We start from the raw sequence: 26,548 nt of genomic DNA on the forward strand, positions 1-26,548 counted from the left end.
AGCAAAGGGGAGTGGGAGTAGGGTGAGCTTACAACTTCTAGTTCACTCCCCAGATGGCTACATCAGTCAGGGCAAAGCAAGATGTAAGCTAGGAGCCTGATGCACCATTTGGCCATCGCCTGCTACCTTCCCAGGCACATTAGCAGGAAGTTGGATGGGAAGCAGAAAAGCCAGGACTTGATGTGGCACTCCAGTATGGGATGCTAGCGTTGCAAGTAGCAGCTTACTTCACCATACCACAACGCTGGCCCCCGGCCTCAGAATTTCTAAAGTCAGTTCTTTAGCTCCAACATGCTGGGAAACTTGGGGATAACGGAGCATTTCCGTGGCATTATTGTCCTACCCACCCATCATGCCCCCTGCCTGGTGTGTTGCCTTGGTGAGACACGTTAGTACCGTGGCGTACCTCCTGAAGCATGTTCTTTTGCTGCCCACCTTAGCTATGGAGTGTGAGGGTAGCATGGCCTCTGCCAAGTGGGATGGAGGCTGCCTGGGGGATTGCAGGACCTGCCAGCGTAGTGTGACTCCAGATGTTTTCAGCTGGGTAACATACCATGTCCTCCTGCAATCACTGAGTGAATCTGCAGTCGTGTCCCAGGCAGAATCTTTAGCAGGTGTGTTTATTGTCCAATCTGCCAATAGAACTGAAGCTTTGGAACACATGTAATGCTTTCTAACAATCTGCTCCTTGGGGAACTCTGTTAGAATTGTTAAACAAAACCTACAAGGGTGGGCACTGTAGGGCAGTAGATTAAGCTACTACCTGTGACGCCAGCATCCCACATGGGGAGCCCTGGTTGGGTCTTGGCTGCTCCACTTCTGACTCAGCTCCCTGTCATGCTTGGGGAAGCAGTGGAGGATGGCCCAAGTACTGGGGCCGTTGCCACCCATGTTGGAAACCCAGGTTGAGTTCCAGGCTCATGGCTCCAATCTGACCCAGCCCTGGCTGTTGTGGTCACTGGGGAGTGAACCAGAGATTGGAAGATCTCTCAGTCTCTGCCTCTCTCTCTGTATCTCTGTCTTTCAAAAAAATAAAAATAAAGCTTAAAAACAAAAATGAAACTTGTAGGTAACATCTTTAAAACAATAATTTGATATGATAAAAATGTTGGACATCTTTAATTACTTTAAGCAAAATAGAAGCCGAAGAGTTTTTTCTTTAGAAAAGTGGTGTTTTCATTAGCGGTGACCACAGGCCCCATTTTCTCAGACCTCACCTTTTTTCTCCACTTGCAGGTGCTTTCCTGTCCCCCACCAGGCTCTCTGGCATTTTCTCCCCCCACAGAGCCATGTGGCCTGTTTCTTCACCTCACCGCAGGTCCTGTTTGGCTACCTTCAGCAGGATTCATCCAGACCATCGGCACACTCTGTCCATCCCGCTGCCACCTTTTGTTCTCACTTGCACTTAATCAGCACTAAATGTATTTTGTGCATTTACTTTCTTTAGCATTGTGTCTCTCCTAGCATGTAATTCAGATTGGAACAGAGGTTTTGTTCACTGGGTACTCTTGGTGCCTGGCACTGAAAATGGGCACTCTGAGAACAGTGGGCAGTGGCAGAAGGCTAGTTGTTTCCCATGGTCCCTGCACCCCCGCACATAATTTTCGTTAAATTGTCATGTTTTTCCTTTGTCTTCTTTTTTAAGTCACTTATTTTAATGCTTTGAGACCATTTTATCTCCAAATATGCTTCACTTTGCATCATGTAGTTTTCCATAATCTTTTTTTTTTTTTTTTAAGATTTATTTATTTATTTGAGAGGCAGAGTTACAGATGGGGCCAGGGTGGAGGGAGAGGTCTTCCTTCCACTAGTTTCTTCTCAGTGGCCAGAGCCGGGCCATTCTGAAGCCAGGAGCTTCTTCCGTGTCTCCTACGTGAGTGCGGGGGCCTACACACTGGGGCCATCTTCCACTGCTTTCTCAGGCCATCATCAGGGAGCTAGATTGGAAATGGAGCTGCTGAGACATGAACCAACACCCATATGGGATGTGTAACCTGCTATGCCACAGCACCATCCCCTGCATAGTCTTAATCTTTGTGACAGATTTCAGTACTTGCTTAGCCCTTAGTGGATGCTGCAGTCTTCCTTCTGTGCCCTTGTACAAACAAAACCATCTTGGCCCATCATTTTCTATGAGGCTGTTTGCTTAGCATCCTTCCTGGGAATCTGCCATTGAGCAAATGGCAAGGGTCTAAGAGCTTGTATCCATATTGACGGACTGCCCTCTGGAGGCCTTTTCTTGGGTCACATTTGTGTCTGTTTTACTGGGCACCTCTGTTTGACAGTGCAGTGGCTTGGCTTCTTTCAGATCCGCAAGGATGCGCTCCGAGCACTCAACATTGCATATACTGTGAGCACACAGCGGTCTACGGTCTTTCCCCTAGACGGTGTGGTGCGCATGCTCCTGTTCAGAGACTGTGAGGAAGCCACAGACTTCCTCAACTACTATGGCCTCACTGTTTCTGATGGGTAAGAGCTGAGAATAGAACTGTGGGTCTCTATGTTTTCTTCCCTTTTTTTTTTAATTTTGGTGAAATTTGGTAATTTGGGGGCAGGCGTGTTCCATGGGCTGCCTCTCCAGTGTGTAGGTAAACACATTAAAGCTCAGAATAGCTGGGATATCCCAAGGTCACGTTTTAGGTGCCTAGAGTTCAGACTAAGTTCTCTGTTACTCCCAAGCTATGAATTACTGAAGAACCTAGAGATAAAGTTAAGACCTTCCTTATCCTGTCCCTTGAAATGGTGATTACCGGCTTGTAAAAGGCCACTGCCCATCCCTGGTGGCCATGGTCTTCTCCACTGTGCAGTCACAGTGTTTGGAGACTATGATGAAACTCAGCGACCTTGCTCCCAGAAAAATGGCATCATTAAACTCAACATCCTGTCATGGGGTTTCCCCTCCCCTCTTGTAACTTCTCACTTGTCCACCCATGCGTGTGCCCTCCCACATCCTGGTGGAAATGGGGCAGCTTTGATGAGCCAGAGCTATTCACAAGACAGTAGCTGTACACTGGGCTGTTCCCAAGGCCAGCTGGTTCAGGGTCAGGGAGAAGGCTGGCAACAGGGGCAGTGGGGACTTTGCCTTCGTCCTCATCTACACTCAGGAAGGAGTTGGTACTTTTGCCCAAGGGGCTTCCAGCACTGCAGCTGGGCTTGAGAAGTGGAACCTTCTTCTCCCCTTAATGACGCCTCTCTGTGATCTGTTAGGTGTGTTGAGCTGAGCCGGTCCGCGTTCCTGGAACCAGAGGGATTATCCAAAGCTAGGAAATCGGTGTTTATTACCAGGAAACTGACAGTATCTGTTGGGGAGATTGTGAATGGAGGACCGTTGCCCCCCATCCCTCGACATACCCCTGTGTGTAGCTTCAACTCCCAGAACAAGTATGTTGGAGAGAGCCTGGCGACAGAGATGCCGGTCAGCACTCAGAGGCCCAGCCTGGACACTGTGGGTGAGTGAGGCTGTGGTTGAGGGAGGACACCAGCTTTGTTTCCCCCTGCAGGAAGACTCTCAGTAGGTAGAAGCAGCTGTGACTCCCAGCTCGGGGCTCAGCTCTTTCTCCCTTCGAGTGGGCTGTGGCCCCTGAAGCCTTCCTCCCGACTCCCGGACATTGCAGTGCTGTCTTCCAAATGGAATGCTCTTGGGAAGTGCCTCAGAGTCCTCCTTGGGGAGCGCAGGCCAATCTTGAGGGCTACCTGGATGGCCTGCAGTTGTCCCTATGTGGAGACCAAACTGCATGTCTGCAGGGCCATGTTTTACCTGTCTCTCTTCTTCTAGGTGGTGGGAGAGGAGAAGAGTGTGCGGCAGAGTTGGTGGCCCCCACGCCTGGTGTCCTGCAGCCGCTGCCTGCCTCCGCGCCCTTGCCTGCACCTCTGTCTCAAGTCCCAGTGTTGACCCCAGCCGCGGCATCCAACCCCTTCCAGACTTCTATGCAGCCCGAGCTGCTTCCTCCAAAGCCTGTACCTGTGTACACGGACATGGTAGGAAATCTTCTAGACCAGGGCTCTGAGAAGCCTGCTGTGCACAAATGTCCTTGGCTCCTGCTGCCTTATGGGGGGATGTGTCACAGGAGAAGAGACAAGCAGAGAGGAGTGAGGAGACCTGCCCATAGTCACAGCCTCAGATGGAATACTGGGACTGATCCTCCATGCTAACTGTGGAGCCCCATCTTTGTCACAGTGGTCACAGCCTAGCCTGAGCCCCTGTGTGATCCAACTGAACCCAAGATCTGCTGCTGTTCAAGGTAGCTGGTAGACAGGCTGATTAGCACCCGTGTTACCACAGATGGTGCTGTGTCCTGCTGACAAGGGTGGGCTTGGGGTCAGGGATGTCCACTGAATGGCCGTGGGACTCTTGTGTTCTCTGGGTGCTGGTGCTGGGCACTCACCCCGCTGGGGGGTCAGGGAGCCCTAAAGGAGGGTCTGATATGTTGCCATAGAGGTTGAAGATACTTGATATAGACAAAAGGAGGCCATGCAGGGGCACTGGTGGTGCCCCGTGTGGGACACATGTCCCCCTGGCAACAGCCTTGGCCCTGCCCCTTTAGAAGACACGTCCCTGAAGCAGCAGCGCAGACTCACGTGTGTCATCAGACAGCGTCACCAGTGCCCAGTGGCTAGGCCTTCCTCAAGATGTCTGCCCTGGGTAACGTGCTCCATGCTGGTCTGTCTGTAGGACCTGGCACAGGTGGTGGACGAGCTCATCCAAGAGACGCTGCAGCGGGACTTTGAGGAAGTTGGTGCTGCTGGGGCGGCCTATGCAGCCGCAGCTCTAGGGTAAGTAGCAGCAGTGCTCTGCCTCCACTCACTGGCAACGTGGGCGAGCCCTCCGGATGTTTCCTCTTACTCTTCAGCACGGGATCACAACTGCCTCATTAGTACAGCTCAAAACTCAGCGAACCAGTTCCAGGGATTGTTTTATTAATTTTTTTAAAGATTTATTTATTTGAAAGGCAGGACATCTGAGAGAGCTAGAGAGAGAGAGAGAGAGAATCTTCCATTTACTGGTTCCTTCCCCAACTAGCTGCAACAGCTAGCGCTGACGTCGTGAGCCAGGAGCTCCATCTGGGTCTTCTGGTGCCTTCCAGAACACTAGCAGGGAGCTGGCACGGAGGCAGAGCAGCTGGCACTCCAGTCTGGGATGTCTGCATTTGCAGAAGAGGTGGCTTCACCTGCTGTGCCGCAGCACCAGCCCAGTTTTGGACGCTTTCCTCAGACTTCATCGACCTGTTTTGCACTGACATGTAATTACCATTTAAATTTTTTTTTTTTTTTTTGGCAGGCAGAGTGGACAGTGAGAGAGAGAGACAGAGAAAGGTCTTCCTTTGCCGTTGGTTCACCCTCCAATGGCTGCCGCGGCCGGCGCGCTGCGGCCGGCGCACCGCGCTGATCCGATGGCAGGAGCCAGAAGCCAGGTGCTTTTCCTGGTCTCCCATGGGGTGCAGGGCCCAAGCACCTGGGCCATCCTCCACTGCACTTCCCTGGCCACAGCAGAGAGCTGGCCTGGAAGAGGGGCAACCGGGACAGAATCCGCCGCCCCAACCGGGACTAGAACCCGGTGTGCCGGCGCCGCAAGGCGGAGGATTAGCCTAGTGAGCCGCGGCGCCGGCCTGTAATTACCATTTGTATATTCTCTTTAAGCAACATTTTAACATTTTGTTTATTAAAGTTTATACATTGAAAACCATTTTTCTTTAAATGCGGTTTTAAAAGCTGCTAGAAATTAGTTCATTCCCTTTTATAAATTTAAATACCCATTTTTTGTCTTTTTTAACGATTTATTTATTTGAATGTCAGTTACAGAGAAAGAAACCCATTTTTACTTTCTAGTCTTTTTTTTAAGATTTATTTATTTGAAAGAGTTACAGAGAGGTAGAGACAGAGACAGAGGTCTTCCATCTGCTGGTTCACTCCCCAGGTGGCTGCAACAGCCAGAGCTGCACCGACCCGAAGCCAGGTGCCAAGAGCTTCTTCCGGGTCACCCACATGGGTGCAGGGGCCCAAGCACTTGGGCCATCTTCTGCTTTCTCAGGCCATAGCAGAGAGCTGGATCAGAAGTGGAGCAGCCAGGACGAGAACCGACGGCCATATGGGATGCCAGCGCTTTAGACCAGGGTCTCTTTAACCCTCTGTGCCTAGCGTCAGCCCCTCCTAGTTTTTTTAAAAATTTATTTATTTATTTGAATAATAAATTTATTATTCAATTTATAAATTCTCTGTCAGAGTTACAGAGAAAGAGAGAGAGAGACAGAGGAAAGAGAGAGAGAGGTCTTCCATCCACTGGTTCACTCCCCAGATGGCTGCAAAGGTCAAGGTTGAGCCACGCTGAACCCAGGAGCCAGGAGATTTTTCTGGGTCTCCCACATGGACTCAGGGACCCAAGCACCTGGGCCATCCTCTGGTGCTCGCCCAGGCACACATTCCCAAGGGAGCTGGGTCAGAAGTAGAGCAGCTGCGACTGAAGTGGCACCCAGCTGCGACTGATGCATCACTGCTGCCTCCCAGCGAGCTTATTAGCAGGAAGCTGGGGTTGAGTGTAACTGGGACGCAAACATGGGTTCTCTGATATAGGATGTAAGCCAAATGCCTGTCCAGACATATACTTTCTTTTCTTTTCTTTTCTTTTTTTTTTTTTTCGACAGGCAGAGTGGACAGTGAGAGAGACAGAGAGAAAGGTCTTCCTTTGCCGTTGGTTCACCCTCCAATGGCCGGCACGCTGCGGCCAGCGCACTGCGCTGATCCGATGGCAGGAGCCAGGTACTTATCCTGGTCTCCCATGGGGTGCAGGGCCCAAGTACTTGGGCCATCCTCCACTGCACTCCCTGGCCACAGCAGAGAGGCTGGCCTGGAAGAGGGGCAACCGGGACAGAATCCGGCGCCCCGACTGGGACTAGAACCCGGTGTGCTGGCGCTGCAAGGCGGAGGATTAGCCTAGTGAGCCGCAGCGCTGGCCCAGACATATACGTTCTATTTTATGGGGAGTAAAATCTATATTTGCATTGGCTTAATTTTTTCTTTTTACCTTAATAAAATATACTTAGCAAAATCTACCATTTTAACCATTTTTAGGTTTTTCCACTCACTGGCATTAAATAATACTCATGTTACGCATTTTGTTACCACTGTCCGTTTCCAGAACTTTTCTACTATTCCAAATAGAAAATTTATACCCGTTTAAACAATAATTCTCTATTTCCCCCTTTCAGCAGCCCCAGTTACCTCTATTCTACTGTTTTGTTTCTTTTTCTTGTTAAATAACAGAGAGAAGAAGAGAGTGAGAGAAATACCTTCTATACACTGATTTACTCCCCAGGTGGCTGTAACGGCCAGAGCTGGACCAGGCCAAAGCCAGGAGCCAGGATTTTCTTCCAGGTCTTCTATGAGGGTGCAGGGCCCAAACACCTGGGCCGTCTTCTGCTGCTTTCCCAGGCACATTAGCAGAGAGCTGGATTGGAAGTAGAGCAGCTGGGACTCAAACCGGTGCTGATATGGGATGCTAGCACTGGTGATGGAGGCCTAACCTATGCCACAGCACTGGGCCTTCCTGTTTCTATACATATAAATTTGCCCATTTTAAGTAGCTCTTATAAATAGAATTAAATAGTGTTTGTCCTTTTGTGTCTGGCTTATTTTACTTAAGATGTCTGTAAGATTCATCTATGTTATGATGTATATCAAAATTTCATTCCACAATGGGCACTTGGCCTTTATACTGTTTCAGAGTTCCTGGCTTCAATTTCTGGCTCCAGCTCCCGAATCCTGCTTCCTACTAACGTATGCCCTGGGAGACAGCAAGTGATGATGGCTCAATTAACTGTTCCTGCCACCCACAGGGGAGACCTAGATTGAGTTCCTGGCTTCTAGCTTTCACCTGGCTCAGCCCAGTTGTTGCAGGTGTTTATGGAGTGAACCAACAGATGGGAGCTCTCTGAATCTCAATAAAACAAAATTAAAAAAAAAACCCTACACACCACATTTTATTTATCCATTTGTCTGTTGATAGACACACGTTTCCATTTTTTTTGACTTCTGTAAAAAAAATGCTACGTTGAACATTGGTGTGCAGAAAGCTATTTGAGTCCCTGCTCTCAATTCCTTTTTTTTTTTTTTTTTTTTTTTTTTTTTTAAGATTTATTTATTTGAAAGGCAGAGTGACAGGGAGGGCAGAGAGAGAGAGAGAGTGATCTTCCATCCACTGATTCATCCCCAAATGGCCTCAATGGCTGGGGCTGGGACTGGGGCTGGACTAGGCCAAAGCCAGGAGCCTGGAGCTTCTTCATGTTCTCCCACATGGGTGCAGGGGCCCAAGTACTTGGGCTATCCTCCCCTACTTCCCAGTCACATTAACGGGGAGTTGGATCAGAAGCAGAGCAGCTGGGACTTGAGCTGGTGCCCATATGGGATATTACGCCACGATGCCAGCCCCCCACTGCATACTCTTTGCCCATATGGGTTATTACACCACGACGCCAGCCCTGCTGGTGCTCTTTCTGTATCAACTGAGGTGATCATGTATTTTTTCTTTGTTCTAGTAACATAGTTACATTATACTGGTTTTCATATGCATTGACCTATTTTTATATCCCAGGAATAAATCCCATTTGGTAGCTGTTGAGTTCAATTAGCAAATGTTTTGTTGAGGACGTTGGCATTAATAGTCCTAGGAACTGTTGGTCTGTAGTTTCCTTGTATTGCCCTTCCTTGGGCTTTGGATCAGACAATGCTGACCTCTCAGAATGAGTTAGGAAATGTTTCCCCCTCTAATTTCTTTTGGAAAACCTTGAGGGCTGGAGTTTGTTCTTTAAGTGTGTTTGGTAGAGTTTATCAGGAGGCCTTCTGGTCCTGTGCTTTTCTCCATTGGAAGTTTTTGGTAATTGAGTCAGTCTCCTTACTAATTACAGTTATAGACTGTATTTAGATTTTCGGTTTGTGAGTCATTTTTCTTAGATTCTATGTTTTTAACAGTGAATGTAATTTTTATGTTACATGCCAACCAGATGTTTTTTCTTGTTAATACTGTACCTGCTGTGCTCGCTAGTGTTGCTAATGCAGCTGTGGAAGACCTGGTAACAGCCGCGACCTTGGGCCTTTTGAGGAGCGTTGCAGCGGAAGAGGTGACTGAGGAGAGGGAGCGCAGGGCGCAGGAAGAGCGGCGCGCTCAAGAGGAAAGGTGCGCATGTCTTGTCCTGCAGTGGACACGGAGGTCAGACTGTGTGAAGAGGATCTGCCCTGGCTCTTGACGGCCCTGTCGTTGTCCACTGCGCTACCATCAGACCCCTGCTCGCCTCTGGCAGCCTTGTACACTTGGGTCTGGCGAGTGAGTTTGAGTCCCCAGGCCACACCACCTTCCCGGTCAGCATGAGCAGAGGAGGGGAGTGGGGTCGCTTGTCAGCTCGGCAGTAAAACACAACTTCCCATCTGCACAGTCCAGTGGTGAGAAGCACATTGCTTATTTTTGTTTGTAAACACCACCTTGTGCATTTTTCTCTTTCCTGAAGGTTGAAACAAGAGAGAGAGCTGGTGTTGACTCAGCTGAGCCAAGGCCTGGCCGCAGAGCTGGCAGAACTCATGGTGAGAGAGTGTGTGAGAGAAACCTGCTCCCAGGAGCTGCAGTAAGTGAAGCGCTGGTGTTCAGTGGTGCATGGGGTGTATATGGAGGGGAGGGAGAGGTTACCAAGGCGTCAGGACCTTCTGCAGTGCCCCAGGTAGACGGACTGGAGGGAGAGGTTACCAAGGCGTCAGGACCTTCTGCAGTGCCCCAGGTAGACGGACTGGAGGGAGAGGTTACCAAGGCATCAGGACCTTCTGCAGTGCCCCAGGTAGACGGACTGGAGGGAGAGGTTACCAAGGCGTCAGGACCTTCTGCAGTGCCCCAGGTGGACGGACTGGAGGGAGAGGTTACCAAGGCGTCAGGACCTTCTGCAGTGCCCCAGGTGGACGGACTGGAGGGAGAGGTTACCAAGGCGTCAGGACCTTCTGCAGTGCCCCAGGTGGACGGACTGGAGGGAGAGGTTACCAAGGCGTCAGGACCTTCTGCAGTGCCCCAGGTGGACGGACTGGAGGGAGAGGTTACCAAGGCGTCAGGACCTTCTGCAGTGCCCCAGGTGGACGGACTGGAGGGAGAGGTTACCAAGGTGTCAGGACCTTCTGCAGTGCCCCAGGTAGACGGACTGGAGGGAGAGGTTACCAAGGCGTCAGGACCTTCTGCAGTGCCCCAGGTAGACGGACTGGAGGGAGAGGTTACCAAGGTGTCAGGACCTTCTGCAGTGCCCCAGGTAGACGGACTGGAGGGAGAGGTTACCAAGGCGTCAGGACCTTCTGCAGTGCCCCAGGTGGACGGACTGGAGGGAGAGGTTACCAAGGCGTCAGGACCTTCTGCAGTGCCCCAGGTAGACGGACTGGAGGGAGAGGTTACCAAGGCGTCAGGACCTTCTGCAGTGCCCCAGGTAGACGGACTGGAGGGAGAGGTTACCAAGGCGTCAGGACCTTCTGCAGTGCCCCAGGTAGACGGACTGGAGGGAGAGGTTACCAAGGTGTCCGGACCTTCTCCAGTGCCCCAGGTATAGATGGGAGGGAAAGATTATTAAGATATCAGGAGCTGGGCTACTATAGGACAGCAAAGCTGCTTGCATCCGAGTTTGCCAACAGCTGAATTATAAAATGCTGTCCCTGCACTGTGTGCTGCCTTAAGGAACTGAACGCAGGGAGGGCTTTACTTTCAAGCTGCTTCTCAGTGTGGCCCATGCCATGGGCACACAGGTACAGTTGTTAGCCAAGAAACGCCACAGAGCCTTCTCTACACCAGGTCACGTGCTATGGTGTCTTTTTTTTTTTTTTTTTTTTAAGATTTATTTTTCATTTGAAAGATTTACAGAGAGGGAGAGAGGAGGGGAGGGAGGAAGAGAGGGAGGGAGACAGATCTTCCCGTTCACTGGTTCCCTCCCCCAGATGGCTGCAACCGCTGGGGCTGGGCCAGGCTGGAGCCAGGAGCCAGGAGCCAGGAGCTTCCTCCAGGCCTCCCACGTGGGGGCAGGGAACCAGGCACTTGGGCATCTTCTGCTTTCCCAGGCCACAGCAGAGAGCTGGACCAGAAGTAGAGCAGTTGGAACTCGAACCAGTGCCCATATGGGATTCCAGCACTGCAGGCGGCAGCTCTACCTGCTGTGCCACCACCATTGTGTCTTTCAAGTAGAAGTTTTCTCTTGTTTCCGATTTTAGAAGATTTTTTTGAGCTATCTCATTTAAGAACTTTATCTAGTAATTCCACTGGCAGGCTTTGGGGAGAAAAGAGGTTTCGGTTGTGAAAGACAATCTCTCCTTATGCTTAAGCTCTTTGAGCTAGCCCTGGAGGTGATGGGTCACAGCTTGCAGTGCATGTGGTAGACCTAGCCCCTATACAGAAGTGTATTCCTTCGCTAATGTTTCTTTCCACTCCTATTACCTGGGAATATATTTCTCTAGAAGGAAGAAGCCTCACAAATGATGGATGCATATCTTTTCTTAATCCCAGGGAGGAGTCTTAGGAGTCAGGAAAGTAGGACTCGCTACCATGCAGGGGAAGCGTGGTTTTCCTGCAGTTCCAGGAGGCGTGGAGTTTAGTGCAGCACCAGGCTGTCTCCAGTGCCCCGAGGATGGGCTGTTGCAGATATGTCTTGTCTGTGTAATAGCAACTCTGAGTTTGTGATTAAATGGATTTGATGTAGTCCTCTGTGTTCCTTTGGTTGATAGAATTTTCTTTTTTTTTCTTTTTTTGTATTTTTTATTTTTTTATATTTATTTGGCGGGTAGCGTTATATAGACAGTGAGAGAGAGACAGAGAGAAAGGTCTTCCCTCCGTTGGTTCACTCTCCAAATGGCCATCACGGCCGGCGTGCTGTGCCAATTCGAACCCAGGAGCCAGGTGCTTCTTCCTGGTCTCCTATGTGGGTGCAGGGGCCCAAGCACTTGGGCCATCCTCCACTGCCCTCCCGGGTCACAGCAGAGAGCTGGACTGGAAGAGGAGCAACCGGGACTAGAACCCGGCGCCCATATGGGATGCCGGCACCACAGGTGGAGGATTAACCAAGTGAGCCATGGTGCTGGCCCCCGATAGAATTTTCTCACAAAAGTTCCCTGTGCATGGGCAGTTCATGCTTGCTGTCAGTGGCTGAGTGGCTTTCTGATAAAGATGTGTAGTTAGTTGGCCTCTGTGCTGGGATGAACTGTGCTCCTTCTCCAAGCCGTGGCCGGTACAGTGACAGCAGTTGGGCTGACCACTGCTGCTGTAGACTGACTGTTGTGCAAGGCATGAAGCAAACAGAACCTTACATAAAGCAAGTTTTTAATGGTCTACTGTTTTCACTGGTTGCTATTACAGTAGAGGTGGGCTTGAACTCAAAAGGACAAAAGTGGAAGCAATATTTAATTCTAGGTATAAACCTGACACTGCTGATAAAAAGGAACAATAATAGGTACTCATAAGTCATGCAAGGGATTTGCTTATTTAACAGCAAAATTAGTGAAGCTAAATATTTACTAGAAGGTCAATCTAAAGACTGAAGTAAATAGATGCCCGAGTTTTCATTTCATATCAGCTTGTGTTCAGGAGCACTGACTTTTTAGAATGACACGCCCAGAGCTAAAATTTAAAAAGATCATTTAGGGGCTGGTGTTGTGGATGCCAGCATCCCATATCTGTGCCAGTTTGGGTCCTGACTGCTCTGCATCTGATCTAACTCCTGCTAATGCACCTGGGAAAGTATCAGAGGATGACCCAATACATGGGTTCCTACCACCTAAGTGGGAGATCAGAATGGAGTGCCTGACTCTTGGCCCAGCCCTGGCTGTTGCAACCTTTTTTTTTTTTTTTTTAATTATTATTTTTGACAGGCAGAGTGGACAGTGAGAGACAGACAGACAGACAGAAAGGTCTTCCTTTTTGCTGTTGTTCACCCTCCAATGGCCGCCGCCCCCGGTGTGCTGCGACCGGCGCACCGCGCTGATCCGATGGCAGGAGCCAGGTACTTATCCTGGTCTCCCATGGGGTGCAGGGCCCAAGCACCTGGGCCATCCTCCACTGCACTCCCTGGCCACAGCAGAGAGCTGGCCTGGAAGAGGGGCAACCGGGACAGAATCCGGCACCCTAACCGGGACTAGAACCCGGCGTGCCGACGCCACAAGGTGGAGGATTAGCCTAGTGAGCCACGGCGCCGGCCTTGTTGCAGCCATTTAAGGAGTGAACCAGTGGGTGGAAGATTCTCATCTCTCTCTCTCTCTCTCTCTCTCTCTCTTTCTCTTTCTCTTTCTCTTTCTCTTTCTCTTTCTCTTTCTCTTTCTCTTTCTCTCTTGTTTTACTTTCCAATAGTAATTTCAGTAATTGTGGACAAATACCTACCATTTGGATGGAAATATTATTGATTGCTTTATTTTAATTCATAAAGATTGATTCAAAGGACATAGAGAAATATTTATATCATCCCTCATCTGGTTTAGTCCTCAAATGGCTGCAACAGCCAGGTCTGCGCTAGGCTAAAGTTGGGAAGCAGGAACCCTGTCCTGGTCTCCCATGTAGGTGGCAGGGCCCTAAGCCCTTGGTCATTTTCTACTACCTTCCCAGACACATTAGCAGAAAACCAGATTAGAAGCAGAACAGCCAGCACTTGAACTGGCACTTGATTTGGGATGCCAGCATTGCAAGTGGTGTCTTAATACACTGTGCCACAACCTCAGCCCTGTTCATTATTTTAGGAAATAATTTGATACCTGTGTATACTCAAGGCAAAGTCCTTACTCTCAAAGAGATCCCCCAGTCTAATGGGAAATTGATGGCTTATTAATCATTATGCAATAAATATTATAAGGGAAATTAGCACAAACTGTTGAAGAAGGGACTGTGAGGCACAGCTGTACTAGCCACTTGGAGCCCTGTATTTAAAAGTGAATTCAACAACGACTTTGACCCAAGAGTTGAATTAAGTATGTATGTCATGTCACTGAGAGCATTCAGATTTCATACGTTAACAAGTATTGTGGTGTGATTACGATCAGAGGAGCAGACATTTGGCACAGAGGTTGGGATGCCACTGGGATGCCCAGGTCCCATAACACAGTGCCCTGTTGGAGTCTCAGCTCCTCTGCTTCCAATCAAGTTTCCTGCACACCGTGGGAGGCAGCAGTTGAGGGCTCGAGAATGTAGATCCCTGCCATCCAGGTAGGAGACCCAGATTGATCTCCAGTATCCTGGCTTCTGCCAGGTCCAACTCTGGCTGTTGTGGGTATTTAGGGAGTGAACAAGCAAATGGAAGGTTTCTCTGGCTTGAAAGAGAGAGAGAGAGGGAGGGAAGTGGGCAGAAGGGAAGGAATTGAAAGGAAAGAAGAAAGATTGATGGATTTGCAGGCTGGCCATGCGGTATGTAGGTTAGGCAGCATCTTCTGATGCTGGCATCCCATATGCATGCTGGTTTGAGTCCCAGTTGTTCCCCTTCAATCCAGCTCCCTGCTAATGTGCCTAGGAAAGCAGCAGCAGATGGCCCAAGTACTTGGACCTCTGCCACTCATGCGGAAGACCTGGATAAAGTTCCAGGCTCTTGACTTTGGCCATTGCAGCCATATGGGGAATAAGCCAATGGATGGAAGATCTCTTGGTCTGACTCTTTCTATCTCTCTCTCTCTCTTTTTTTTTTTTTTTTTTTTTTTTTTTTTTTTTTTTTTGAGAGGTAGTTACAGACAGGGGAAGGGAGAGACAGAGAGATCTTCCATCCGCTGGTTCACTCCCCAAGTGGCTGCAGCAGCCGGAGCTGGGCCAATTTGAAGCCAGGAGTCAGGGAACTTCTTCTAGTTCTCCCACATGGGTACAGGGGCTCAAGTACTTGAACCATCTTCTGTGGCTTTCCCAGGCCATTGGTAGGGAGCTAGATCAGAAGTGGAGCAGCCAGGACTTGAACTGGCAACCACATGGAATGTTGGCACCACAGGTAGAGGCATAGTCCACTATACCACAGTGCTGGCCCTCTGTCTCAGTCTTTCAAATAAAAAATACCAGGTAACAATTAAGAAAATAAACTTCTACACTAATAAATTTAAATGATATGGAAGGCAACTGACTTACTATTGGTCAAACAAAATAAACAAGAATTGTAATCAGAGAACTTGTATGAAATAAACTAGTCTATGATCCCCACCCAATTGGAGTTTTTTTTTTTTCTTAAGTTTTTAATAACTGGAACAAAAAAAAATCTAAAACCGCAGCTTCTGGAAGAACCACTTGTTCTTGCTTGTCGAACTTGACCTTAGCCTCTTGTCAGGCCTTGCATTTAAGAGCAGGGTCCCTGCAGACATGCTTGTTGACCACAGTTTTGTCCAAGGGAATATCCACAGAGTAGCTGGTGGCCATGAAGTGACTCTAGTTGTAAACTTTCACAAAAGACTTGATCTTTGACCTCTTGGCAGCTTTTTTCTTGCCCATGGCATCTGTCATTTCATGGGGATAGTGGCCTGTTCCAGCCACCAGTGCATGACTGCATTGGTGGTTGGCGGTGCCATCATCAGTGTTCTTCACAACAATGGCTTTGCGTCCCGAGTGACATCCGGCCAGGACCAGCACCACTTTCCCAGGTTTCGTGAACTTACCCATTTTGACAGCAACCACTTGGGCCTCTGCAGCCAGGAGCACTTGTTAATGTTTACCCCTAAGATGATAAGTTACCCTACCTACCATCTAAACTTTCTTAAATTATCAAAAAGTTCTTAGTTATTACTGGTGAACACAAATATTAGGGTAAAACTAATGGAAGTAATCATTTAGTTTTGGAATGTGTTTAGGGGCATTTTTTAAAGTAAGAGTGTATCCCTCTTTCTCAAAAAGGATTTATTTGTTTCCTTGAGAGGTAGTTACGAAGAGAGAGGGAGAGAGGCAGAGAGGTCCTCTAGCCGCTGGTTCACTCCCCAAATGGCTGCAATGGCCAGAGATGGGCCAATCCAAAGCTAGGAGCCAGGAACTTCTTCTGGGACTCCCACGCGGGTGCTGGGGCCCAAGTATTGGGGTCATCTTCTGTTGTTTTCTCAGGCCATCAGCAGGGAGCTGGATCAGAAGTGTAGCAGCCGGGACTTGAACCAGCATCTGTATGGGATTGCTGGTGCTCCAGGCAGATGCTTAAGCTACTATGCCAAAGCACCAGCCCTGAGTGTATCTCTTCTTTTGTTTATATTCTATCTTGTATCCTTGTTTAAAATCTGGTGAAATCTGTTCATGATTTAGAATATAATGAAGTAGCTTAAAAATCTTTTGTGTAGGATACTTGTTTTTAGTTATTTCTAGGGACAAAGGAACATGAAGGTACAGTTGGTTCTTGTGATCTGTGGTATTTGTGTTCCGTAAAGCTGCTGCAAACACTGAATTAGCGAATACCATACCCTTGTTCCTGTGAGCCTCTGGTCACACGTTGTTAACTGACCGGTACATAACCTTAGTTTAAGCAACAACTCTTGTTTGAGATGCTGGGTCTCTGAGGGCCACCACTGCATTTCCGCAGGCCACTGTTCTCAGTGGCCTCCAGCATGTATCATGTCTTTGAGACACTTGTAATATCAGTGTCAGATATTGCTGATGGAAAGATTTTGCAGTTGCCTCAGTGGTCAGTTAAAATAAAATTTTAAATAATTTTTAGGGTAAAATTTTATTTCTTGATTATTTAAAGGATCTCTTTGGACCTACAATCTGGCACCTTGTACCACATCTACTCTTTCTGCCTGTCTGTTTTTAAGTACAGATGAAAATCTTAGAGTTTTAATTACATTTCACTATTAAGGACGCAGACTGTAGCACTTGTGTGACAAGTCCTCACCGTCCATGGGCCCCAACTGGTGTTCCTGTTTTCTAGGAATGCCATGGAAGCAGATCAGAGGGTCCGTGTGGCCCGCTGCTGTGAGGATGTCTGTACCCACCTGGTAGACTTGTTTCTGGCAGAGGAGATTTTCCAGACTGCTAAGGAAACGCTCCAGGAACTTCAGTGCTTCTGCAAGTATCTACAACGGTGAGTCACGTGGTCTACAGATAAAATTCACACACACAAGCAAGAGTCTTCTGCCAAGTTAAAAAATGTGTGAGCCATCGTTCCTTTGGTTCATGGTAAGGGGTCAGAGAACATTCAGCAAGCAGTGAATGGACTATTTTACTTGAATTTGACTTTTAGAACTAGTTGATTAGATACATTAGATACACACACATAACATGTTACTGAATAGTACAAACTAGGGATAAGTAAAGCATTAAATTGGGAATTGGCAGCTGTTCTGTATTTCAAGGAATATTTACAAGATCTGCACTGTAGCCTAGCAGGTTGAGCGGCCGCCTGCAATACCAACATCCCATCTGGGTGCTGGTTTGCATCCTGGCTGCTCCACTTCTGATCCAGTTCCCTGCTAAGGCACCTGGGATAGCAGTGGAAGATGGCCCAAGTATTTGGACCTCTGCACCCACGTGGGAGACCTGGAAAAACTCCTGGCTCGTATCAGCCTAGTTTCAGCTGTTGTGGCCATTTAGGCAATGAACTAGTGGATGAAAAATGATATCTCTTGATCTCTCTCTCTCTGTGTAACTTTGACTTTCAAATGAATAAATAAATATTTGTAAGGAATACTTAAGGGTGCTTGCTGTTTACCCATTTTACTAGGAGAAAGCCATGAACACACCACACAAATTATTGTATCAACACAGATTAATTTCCAGAACACAAGTACAGATGCTTCTTGATGCGTGGTAGGTTACAGTCGTCCTGACATATCCATCATAGGTTGAAAATATCATAGGTCAAAAATGCGCTTACTAATCTACGTATTTTACTGAGCAGTTCATTTTAGTAGCAGTACAAAAGTAGAATCCTGGCTGTTCACCCGTGTGATTTTGTGGCTGACTGGGAGCTGCATCTCACTGCTGTCCCCAGGTGTTGCCAGTGGGGCTGGACCCCATATTGCTGGCCCTGGAAAAGATCACAATTCAGAATTTGAAGTACTACTAAATTGATATCACGTTTGCACCACTGTGAAGTTGAAAAATCAAGGGTCCTACCATCGTAAATCAGGGACCATCTGTAGAGAAAAGTAATTCATAGAGAAATATATATAAATAGTATGTATTCAAACCAAATAGTGTTTTGGGTTTATATATAGTACTGTAACTGGCCGGCGCCGTGGCTCAGTAGGCTAATCCTCCACCTTGCGGCGCCAGCACACCGGGTTCTAGTCCCGGTTGGGGCGCCAGATCTTGTCCCGGTTACTCCTCTTCCAGGCGAGCTCTCTGCTGTGGCCCGGGAGTGCAGTGGAGGATGGCCCATGTGCTTGGGCCCTGCACCCCATGGGAGACCAGGAGAAGCACCTGGCTCCTGGCTTCGGATCAGCACAGTGCGCCGGCTGTGGCGGCCATTGGAGGGTGAACCAACGGCAAAAGGAAGACCTTTTTCTCTGTCTCTCTCACTGTCCACTCTGCCTGTCAAAAATAAAAAAAATAATAAAAATAAGTATATATATAGTACTGTAACTAAAGAAAAGAAGGAACGTCATGAACATGAACTCAGTGTAGTCATTACCTTTGGGAATGGCAGTGGGTGCTGGTCTCGGCCACGGCTTCTCAGCTGAAAGGAGGATGTGGGTATTTAATGTATCATTAATATTTAACCTGGGCACATATGTGTTGCACATATTATATGGTGATTCATTTCAAAATAAAATTTAAAATAAGCAATTTTGGGCCCTGCATTGTGGCACAGCAGTTTAAGTCGCCATTAGTGATGCCAACACACCATATTGAACTGCTAGTTTGAGTCTTTCTGTTAACATTTCACATGCCTGAACAGGTAAATGAAGATACATTCCTATCACTGGTATTTATTGGTCAAAGGGAATATATATCTTAGGTTTGCCAAATTGATCTCCAAAAACTGCTCAGGACTAGCTCTTTTTTCATTTTTAAAGATTTATTTACTTATTTATTTAAAAGGCAGAGTTAGAGAGAGAGAGAGGTCTTCCATTTACTGGTTTACTCCTCAAATGGCCTCAATGGCCAGAGCTGGGCTGATCCAAAGCCAGGAGTCTGGAGCTTCTTCTGGGTCTCCCAGGCAGGTGCTTGGGCCATCTTTTACTTCTTTCCCGGGCCATAGCAGAGAGCTGGATGGGAAGTGGAGCAGCCAGGACTTGAACTGGGGCCCATATGAGATACCGGCACTGCAGGCAGCGGCTTTACCCACTATGCCACAGCGCCAGCCCCAGTATTAGCTTTTTAATACTGTTGTTTCATTGCTCACTGCTGTCATTTGATGTCATGTCAGAGTTTTAATTCTGATTTGTTTCTTAGTTTGAAAACTGTTCCTGGAAAAGACTTAACATACGGCCAAAAACTGTTTCCCCACGTTATGCTGTGGAGCCTGTGTTTGCATTTATCCCCTGCAGTGAACCTTGTAAACACCCAGTGATGACACGTTGATGTGTCTCCCAGGTGGAGGGAAGCTGTCGCAGCCCGAAAGAAACTGAGGCGCCAGATGCGGGCCTTCCCTGCCGCGCCCTGCTGTGTGGATGCGAATAACCAGCTGTGGGCTCTGGCACCCAGTGCAGAGTGCCCCATTGCTGAGGAGAACCTGACCAAGGGCCTTCTGGACCTGGGCCACGCAGGGAAAGTGGGCATCTCCTGCACCAGGTCAGTGTTCGGCTGCTGGGCAGCCCCTTCTCTCCTGTCTCTAGCAGCTTTTACCAGGAGCTGAGTTGAGAGGGAGTCAGGAAATGAGAGCAGGCAGAGCTGCGTTTCAGAGGTGTGTACATCTCAGTGTTGGGAAGCGGGACTCTTGATCTTAAACGGCTGTCACCTGAAAGACGCGTGTCACCTGTTCCTCTCCAGGTCCTCGCCACATCCATCTCTGTCGGTGGAACCAGGCTTCTTCCCTGGCCCTCACTCTTCTCTCTGCTTCCAGAGCTTCTGTTTGTCTGGCTACGTCGTTCCCTCGCTACCTTCTGTTTGCTGCAGCAGTGTCTGAGTGACTCCACCACCCACTCCCCTGCATCTCTCTCGAGGTCCTTTGGCATGGGCCTCTGTGGTTCCGGTTCCTCCTGGTCACCTTGGGCATGTTCAGCTCCTGGGCCTGTATAGGCCCTGCTCAAACTGTCCAGCCCTGGCCATGCTGGGCTCAGTGTCAGTGTTACCTTTGTTGGGGGGAGGGGTGCTCTTTTGGGTCAACCTGGTTCCCCGTGGGCAGGGCTACAGCAGACACACCATGCTGAGGTCATGTCTCATGCTCCTCATGGTCATCATGGGGTAGTCTCTGAAAACCCTCTGTGTGGGTTTCATTTGGCCCCAGGAGAGTCCAGGGGCTCCGGCTCTGCAGCTGTAAACAGAATGGGACAGTCCTGGCCTGTCACAAAGCCTGCTGTGAGGTCACAGGGTCAGTGTGCCTTGTTACAGTAGCCTGGCCGCCTCAGAGTCGTGGCTTATGTTTCCCCGCCCCTCTGGCTGACCCTCATGTCCTCAGTCTTTCCTTGACACCCTGGCCTGGGCCCAGCTCCCTGCCCTCTATTCTGTCTCCCTGCTCCCTCCCCAGGTGACTCTACTTCTCTAATTCACCAACCAGGGCCTTCCCTATGTCCCAGCTTTCTATCTGGTGAACCTAATCTCTCTATAGCCTGCTCCTTCATTGCCGTCAGGATGCTACACTGTCCTCCTGTGCTGAAGTCACAACCTGAGCTTACGTTTTTCTCTCGGACCCACACCCGTAGGTCCACTGGCAAAACATTCCTAGGCCTGACCAGGTCTCCCTGCCTCACTGCCAGTGCTTTCCCCACATTGTTGCGTAGCTCCTGTCTTCCACACCAAGAAGAGGGATCCTTTGATGCCAGTCAGGTCGCCTCACTTCTTGTTAACATCACTGAGTGGCTCCCCTCTCTTTGCACTGTGGATTGAACTCCTGTTCCCTAGCCAACCCCTACTGCTCTCCCCAAACATGTCAGGCCTAAAGAGGCATGGCCTGGCCACCCTCCATGCTATCCCACCTGAAATTGTAGCTTTCCCCTCATTTCCTTCAGGTCTTTGCTCATATTTCACCTTCTCCAACCACCCTGAGGTTACTAAAGCATGTGCCCCCAGCACTGATGCGTCCTGAGTGCTGCACTAGCTACATAGGCAGTGCTTTCCCAGTGAGAGTATGTGTTCTAGAAGGGCAGGATGTTTATTGCTGGATCTCCCATAACCAGCACACAGTAGATACTTTATTGTTATTTGGGGTATGGAGGACTCCTCTGACTAACTTGTTTATCAGAAAATTTTCTCAATCTCCTAAGTATCCTACCAGGAAACACTCACCAACCAGTTTCTTTTCCGTCAGAAGCAGCAGTCAGTATTACATAAGCCCTCTGTGAGCATGAACTGGCTTCATGTAATTGTGGTGCCATTCTCCTCTCTTTGTAGGCTGAGGCAGCTCCGAGACAAGGTGGCTCACCAGATGAAGGTTCAACACTTCTACCAGCAGCTGCTGAGGTTGGTCACACCCCACCGTGTGTGTTGCTGCTGCTTGGGGCTGGCACACTGACCCGGTTACGGTGGTCTGTTTCTTCCAGTGATGCAGCATGGGCACCTCTGGACCTGCCGTCCCTTGTGACTGACCACCTCCCCGGGAGACGGGAGTATGTGTTTTGGAAGCTGGTGCTGGTCTTGCCTGATGGAAAGGAGCAGTCTCCAGAGAGTCCTGGCAGGTCAGGGATGGTTCACCTCCTTGGGTCTGGAGAGGTAGAGGGACTTTCTCTTGGAGTATCTGCAGGGGTAGAGCTGCAGGCCTGGGCCAGATGTTCTCATGTGTGGTAGGAGCACATAAGTGTAGGTTTACGTTTTAGTGCTTGGACTTGGAGTTTTTGCTCATGACCTGAAGTTGACACCTTAAATTTGATATTTCAATTTTTAGTTCATAAATTTGCCAATAGTCTAAAAGCACTTAAAAGTTATTTGTTATTTAAAGCTATGCATTGGTTAAGACACTTGTGTCCCATATTGGAGTGCCTGGGTTCAATACCCAGTTTCACTAATGCAGATACTAGGAGGCTGTGGTGATGGCTCAAGTGGTTAGGTACCTCCCACACACAAGGGAGACCTACGTTAGGTTCCTGCCTCCTGGCTTCAGTCCCAGCCAGGGGCCATTGCAAGCATCTGGGGGCTGAACCAGCAGATAGGAGCTCTCTGTGTCTGTCTTTCTCTATCTGCCTCTCCAAAAAACCAGAAAAACAAAATAACAACAACAAAAAAAAGCTATCCATATTATATGCCTTGTATATATTTTTTAAATTATACCTCAATTTTCTCTTTTTTTTTTAAAGATTTATTTATTTGAAAGGCAGAATTACAGAGAGGCAGAGGCAGAGAGAGAGGTCTTCTATCCCCTGGTTCACTCCACGGACGGCTACAACAGCTGAAGCTGCACTGATCCAAAGCTAGGAGCCTCCTCCGGGTGTAGGGACTCATTCTATTTGAGGGGCACAAAGATAGCCAGAGAGGGACCTTCTACTCTCTAGTTCACTTCCCAAATGTCTGCAACAGTCAGGGCTGGGCCAGACTGAAGCCAGGAGCCCAGAACCAATCTGGGTTTCCCATATGACTGGTAGGGGCCAACATACTTGAGCCATCATCTGGTATTCCAGGGAAGATAGAATAGAATCAGAAGCAGAGCTGTAATCAAGACCTAGACACTCCAATATGGATGCAGGTATCTCAAATGGTGTCAACTGTTGTGCCAAATGGCCTGTCTGGCCCCCACCCTACTTAATTAATAGTTTTTCTGATGTACTTTCAGGTTTTTTCCTTCCGGGAAAAAATAATTCAAAACACATCTGGCATTTAAAAAAGAAATCCAAAAAATTAATATAGCTCCCAAAAATCATACTTTTAAAAAATATATAGAACATGATACTTTTCTTTTTGGAAATTTAATTCACATACTATGAATTTTAATACACATACCATGAGTTTTAAACTGTACATTTCAGTGATTTTTAGTTATCTTCACAGTACTTTATAGCCATCACCATTATCTAGTTCCAGATAATTTTTTCACATAAAAAGAAATCCCCTGTTCATTAAGATCTATTCCTCCTTGCTCATAGGAATCATTATGCTGTTTTCTCTTTCTGGGGATTTAGCTGTTCTGGACGCCTTATGTAAACACTCATATAACTCGTGGTCTTTTGAGACTGGCATTTTCCCCTAAGCATGGAGTTTTTGAGGCTCATCCATGTTGAAGCATGTATCAGCACTTCATTTTTTTCTTGTGACCAAATTTGTCTATGTATCAGTTTATAGGTATTTGGGTTGTTTGTACTTTTTGACTATTACAAATAAGGCTGCTGTGAACATTCACGTGTAGGAATTTGTGTGAACATATGTTTATAATTCTCTTGGTTATACACCTAGGGGTAGAATTGTTAGATTTTATGGAATCTCTGTGTCTAAGTCTTTGAAGAATTGCCAAAATTGTTTCCACCGTGGCTATACTGTTTTACATTCTTACCAGCAATGTTATGAGGGTTCCAATTCTGGTTTTTTTTTTTTTTTTCTCAAAGATTTATTTATTTGAGAGGCAGAGTTACAGACAGAGAGAGGTCTTCCATCTGCTGGTTCACACCCCAGGTGGCTGCAACAGCTGGATTTTGGTATTTTAAAAGTATTTAAAACATGGTTCAGGGGCTGGCGCTGTGTTGTAGTGGGTAAAACTATCGCCTGCAGTGCCAGCATCTCATATGGGTGCTGGTTCGAGTCCCACTGCTCCACTTCCAATCCAGCTCTCTGCTAATGGCCTGGAAGAACAATAGAAGTTGGCCTAAATCTTTGGGCCCCTGCACCTGTATGGGAGACCCAAAAGAAGGTCCAGGCTCCTGGCTTCAGATCAGCCCAGCCCCGGCTGTTGTGGCCATTTGGGGAGTGAACCCATGGATGGAAGGCCTCTCTATCTGCAATGCTGCCTTTCAAATAAATAAATCTTTAAAAAAAGAAAACAAACAAATAAAATACCAAGGTTCAGTTCTTCAAACAACTATCTTCTGATTTGCTACTTGAGAAATATGTCACTTAGGAATTCTGGGGTCTCAGAATGAAATACCTGATTCTGTGGAATGTGTATTTCAAACTCCAGGGATGCTTTGTATTGCTCAGCATCTGTTCTTACTCCTGTAGAATCTTAGATCACATTAGAGTGAGCCAGTTCCTTACTGCATTCTTCGACCCAAATAAATAACCCAAAGAATTCTTAGCTCCATTTAAAAATGACAGCCTTTTTTGTCCAGGTCAACTTCACAATAGAGTTAAATTTAGAATTAGATTATTCAAATTTATTTTTCTTGTCCACAGAATTCTAGCCAATTGGTTAAAAGTCAAGTTCATGGGAGACGATGGCTTGGTAAACGACATGTGCACAAATGCTGATGGGATTCAGACACTTGCACTTTTTAATACACTCAGCAGCAGAGGGGATCAGACAGTTTCTGTCAATGTTTGTATAAAGGTGAGTGACAGTCACTTCATGTGTTTCCTAATGTGATTTCATTACCTTCACTAACTCCTGGATATCACTGGAATTTTATAACTGCTATTTATTCTCTAAAGTGCTTTTTTTTTTTTTTTTTTTAAAGAGTTATTTATTTGAAAGGCAGAGTTACAGAGCGGCAAAGACAGAGACAGAGAGAAATCCATCCAATCATGTACTCCCCAGATGGCCACAACAGCTGGAGCTGGGCCAATCTGAAGCCAGGAGCCAGGAGCTTCCCCCAGGTCTCCCGCGTGGGCGCAGGGGCCCATCTTCTACTGCTCTCCCAGGCCACAGCAGAGAGCTGGATTAGAAGTAGAGCAGCCAGGACATGAACTGGCACCCGTATGGGATGCTGGCAATGAAGGTGGCGGCTTTGCCCACTAAACCACCAACACCGGCCCTTAAAGTGTTTTTTAAAGACTGTGGGATATTCAGAAGTAAGTGTCATTTCTGTCCTTCCTTGAGTCTTGATGACAGGCTAGATTCCAGTATAATAGCAAACCTTGGTTGTCACAGATCTTTCTGAGAACTTGGTGGAAACCTAGGCCATCCTGGAAAATGCACAGTGTACCTGTGATGTCTTGTGCACATTTCAAAAGTCCTGAACTCATCCGTGGGCCTCTAGCAATTAACTCAAGAAAGAGCATAATCCATAAAAATGCAATGATACACATTAAAAAAAATTTTTTTTAATTTTTTAAAAATTTGACAGGTAGAGTTATAGACAGTGAGAGAGAGATGGAAAGGTCTTCCTTCCGTTGGTTCACCTCCTAAGTGGCCACTACGGCCGGAGTGCGCCCACGCCCTTGGGATGACCTGTAGGGCTACGCCTTGGACCTCACCTGAGTCCCTGGTGTGCGTAGGGCCTGGGTGCTAGGGCTTTCGCAGGTTCAGTCAGCCTGGCTCCTTCTGTACCCGTATCTGCAGTCTTCAGGTGTGGCTTTTTCCAGGGCTTGGTCCCATCTCCCTGCTGCTTTCTAGAAGTGCATCAGAATCCCTTGTCTGCTCCCTCCCATCCCCTGCCACTGTCCTTTCATATGAGCTTAACTGTATATAGCTGGAGGCTAAATAACTCTTGTCCAAGCTGTTTCTTTTTCCTTCTTTCTTTTTTTTCCTTCAGATTTATTCATTTATTTGAAAGTCAGAGTTACAGAGAAGGAGAGGCAGAGAGAGAAAGAGAAAGGCCTTCCATCCATTGGTTCACTTTCCCAAGTGGTTGCAATGACCAGAGCTGGCCAGGCTGAAACCAGGAGCCTGGAGTTTCATCTGGGTCTCCCATGTATATGGAGGGGCCCAAGGACTTGGGCCATCCTCTGTTGCTTTCCTAGGCACATTAGCAACGAGCTGGATCGGAAGTGGAGCAGTTGGAACTCAAACCGGTACCCACATGGAATGCCAGTGTTGTAGGCGGTGGCTTAATCCACTGTGCCACAGTGCTGTCCCCTAAGCTGTTTCTTTCACTAATTCATGGTCTCATGGAGGGAGGGCCAGCCCAGCCCTTGGAGGCTTGTCTGGAGCATAACAGGTATTTGGTACCGGGGTTGCTGTGGCCTTACTTGCTGGTGCGGGTCATGCACTGCCGCCTTGTTCCTGGTGCATCCATCCTGAATGTCTCTACTGTTGCAGGTAGCTCATGGTACCCTCAGTGATGGCGCCCTTGATGCTGTGGAGACACAAAAGGACCTCCTGGGAGCCAGTGGGCTCATGCTGCTGCTTCCCCCCAAAGTGAAGAGTGAGGACACGGACGAGGAAGACGTGTACTGGCTGTCAGCCTTGTTGCAGCTCCGGCAGCTCCTGCAGGCCAAGCCCTTACATCCTGCTCTTCCGTTGGTGGTTCTGGTGCCCAGCCCAGGAGGAGATGCCATCGAGAAGGAAGTGGAGGATGGTTGGTGAAGGAAGTCTCGTTTATAAACTGGCAGTTGTTCAGTAGATAGGGGGGCCCTGGGCCTGAGGATGGGCTGGTGGAGTGGTGTTAACAATCACTGTGACCACGGCCCAGGGTTTCTGTCAGCTGCAGGGTAGCATGGGGT

The 26,548-nt window shown here is 48.1% G+C and overlaps 1 protein-coding gene and 1 pseudogene across 5 annotated transcripts in view; one reads left to right on the forward strand and one right to left on the reverse strand.

Annotated features, from left to right (window-relative positions):
- The window catches only part of MCM3AP (minichromosome maintenance complex component 3 associated protein), a 67,492-nt gene that overhangs the window by 27,764 nt on the left and 13,180 nt on the right, over positions 1-26,548 (forward strand). For all 5 annotated transcript variants that reach the window (XR_011387660.1, XM_070071721.1, XM_051859503.2 and 2 more), the window contains 12 exons: positions 2,309-2,469; positions 3,208-3,449; positions 3,776-3,978; positions 4,673-4,773; positions 9,035-9,166; positions 9,495-9,608; positions 16,854-17,006; positions 19,463-19,660; positions 21,419-21,487; positions 21,568-21,702; positions 24,341-24,494; positions 26,145-26,403. Coding sequence is in view for 4 of the 5 variants with exons in the window: in XM_070071721.1 (XP_069927822.1) it covers positions 2,309-2,469; positions 3,208-3,449; positions 3,776-3,978; positions 4,673-4,773; positions 9,035-9,166; positions 9,495-9,608; positions 16,854-17,006; positions 19,463-19,660; positions 21,419-21,487; positions 21,568-21,702; positions 24,341-24,494; positions 26,145-26,403 (1,921 nt within the window). In the remaining variant the exon portion in view is untranslated. The remainder of the gene's footprint in view (positions 1-2,308; positions 2,470-3,207; positions 3,450-3,775; positions 3,979-4,672; positions 4,774-9,034; positions 9,167-9,494; positions 9,609-16,853; positions 17,007-19,462; positions 19,661-21,418; positions 21,488-21,567; positions 21,703-24,340; positions 24,495-26,144; positions 26,404-26,548) is intronic.
- Positions 15,166-15,756, reverse strand: LOC108178026 (large ribosomal subunit protein eL27-like; annotated as a pseudogene).

This window comes from Oryctolagus cuniculus, chromosome 4 (assembly GCF_964237555.1).
Source record: "Oryctolagus cuniculus chromosome 4, mOryCun1.1, whole genome shotgun sequence".
Classification (NCBI taxonomy): domain Eukaryota; kingdom Metazoa; phylum Chordata; class Mammalia; order Lagomorpha; family Leporidae; genus Oryctolagus; species Oryctolagus cuniculus.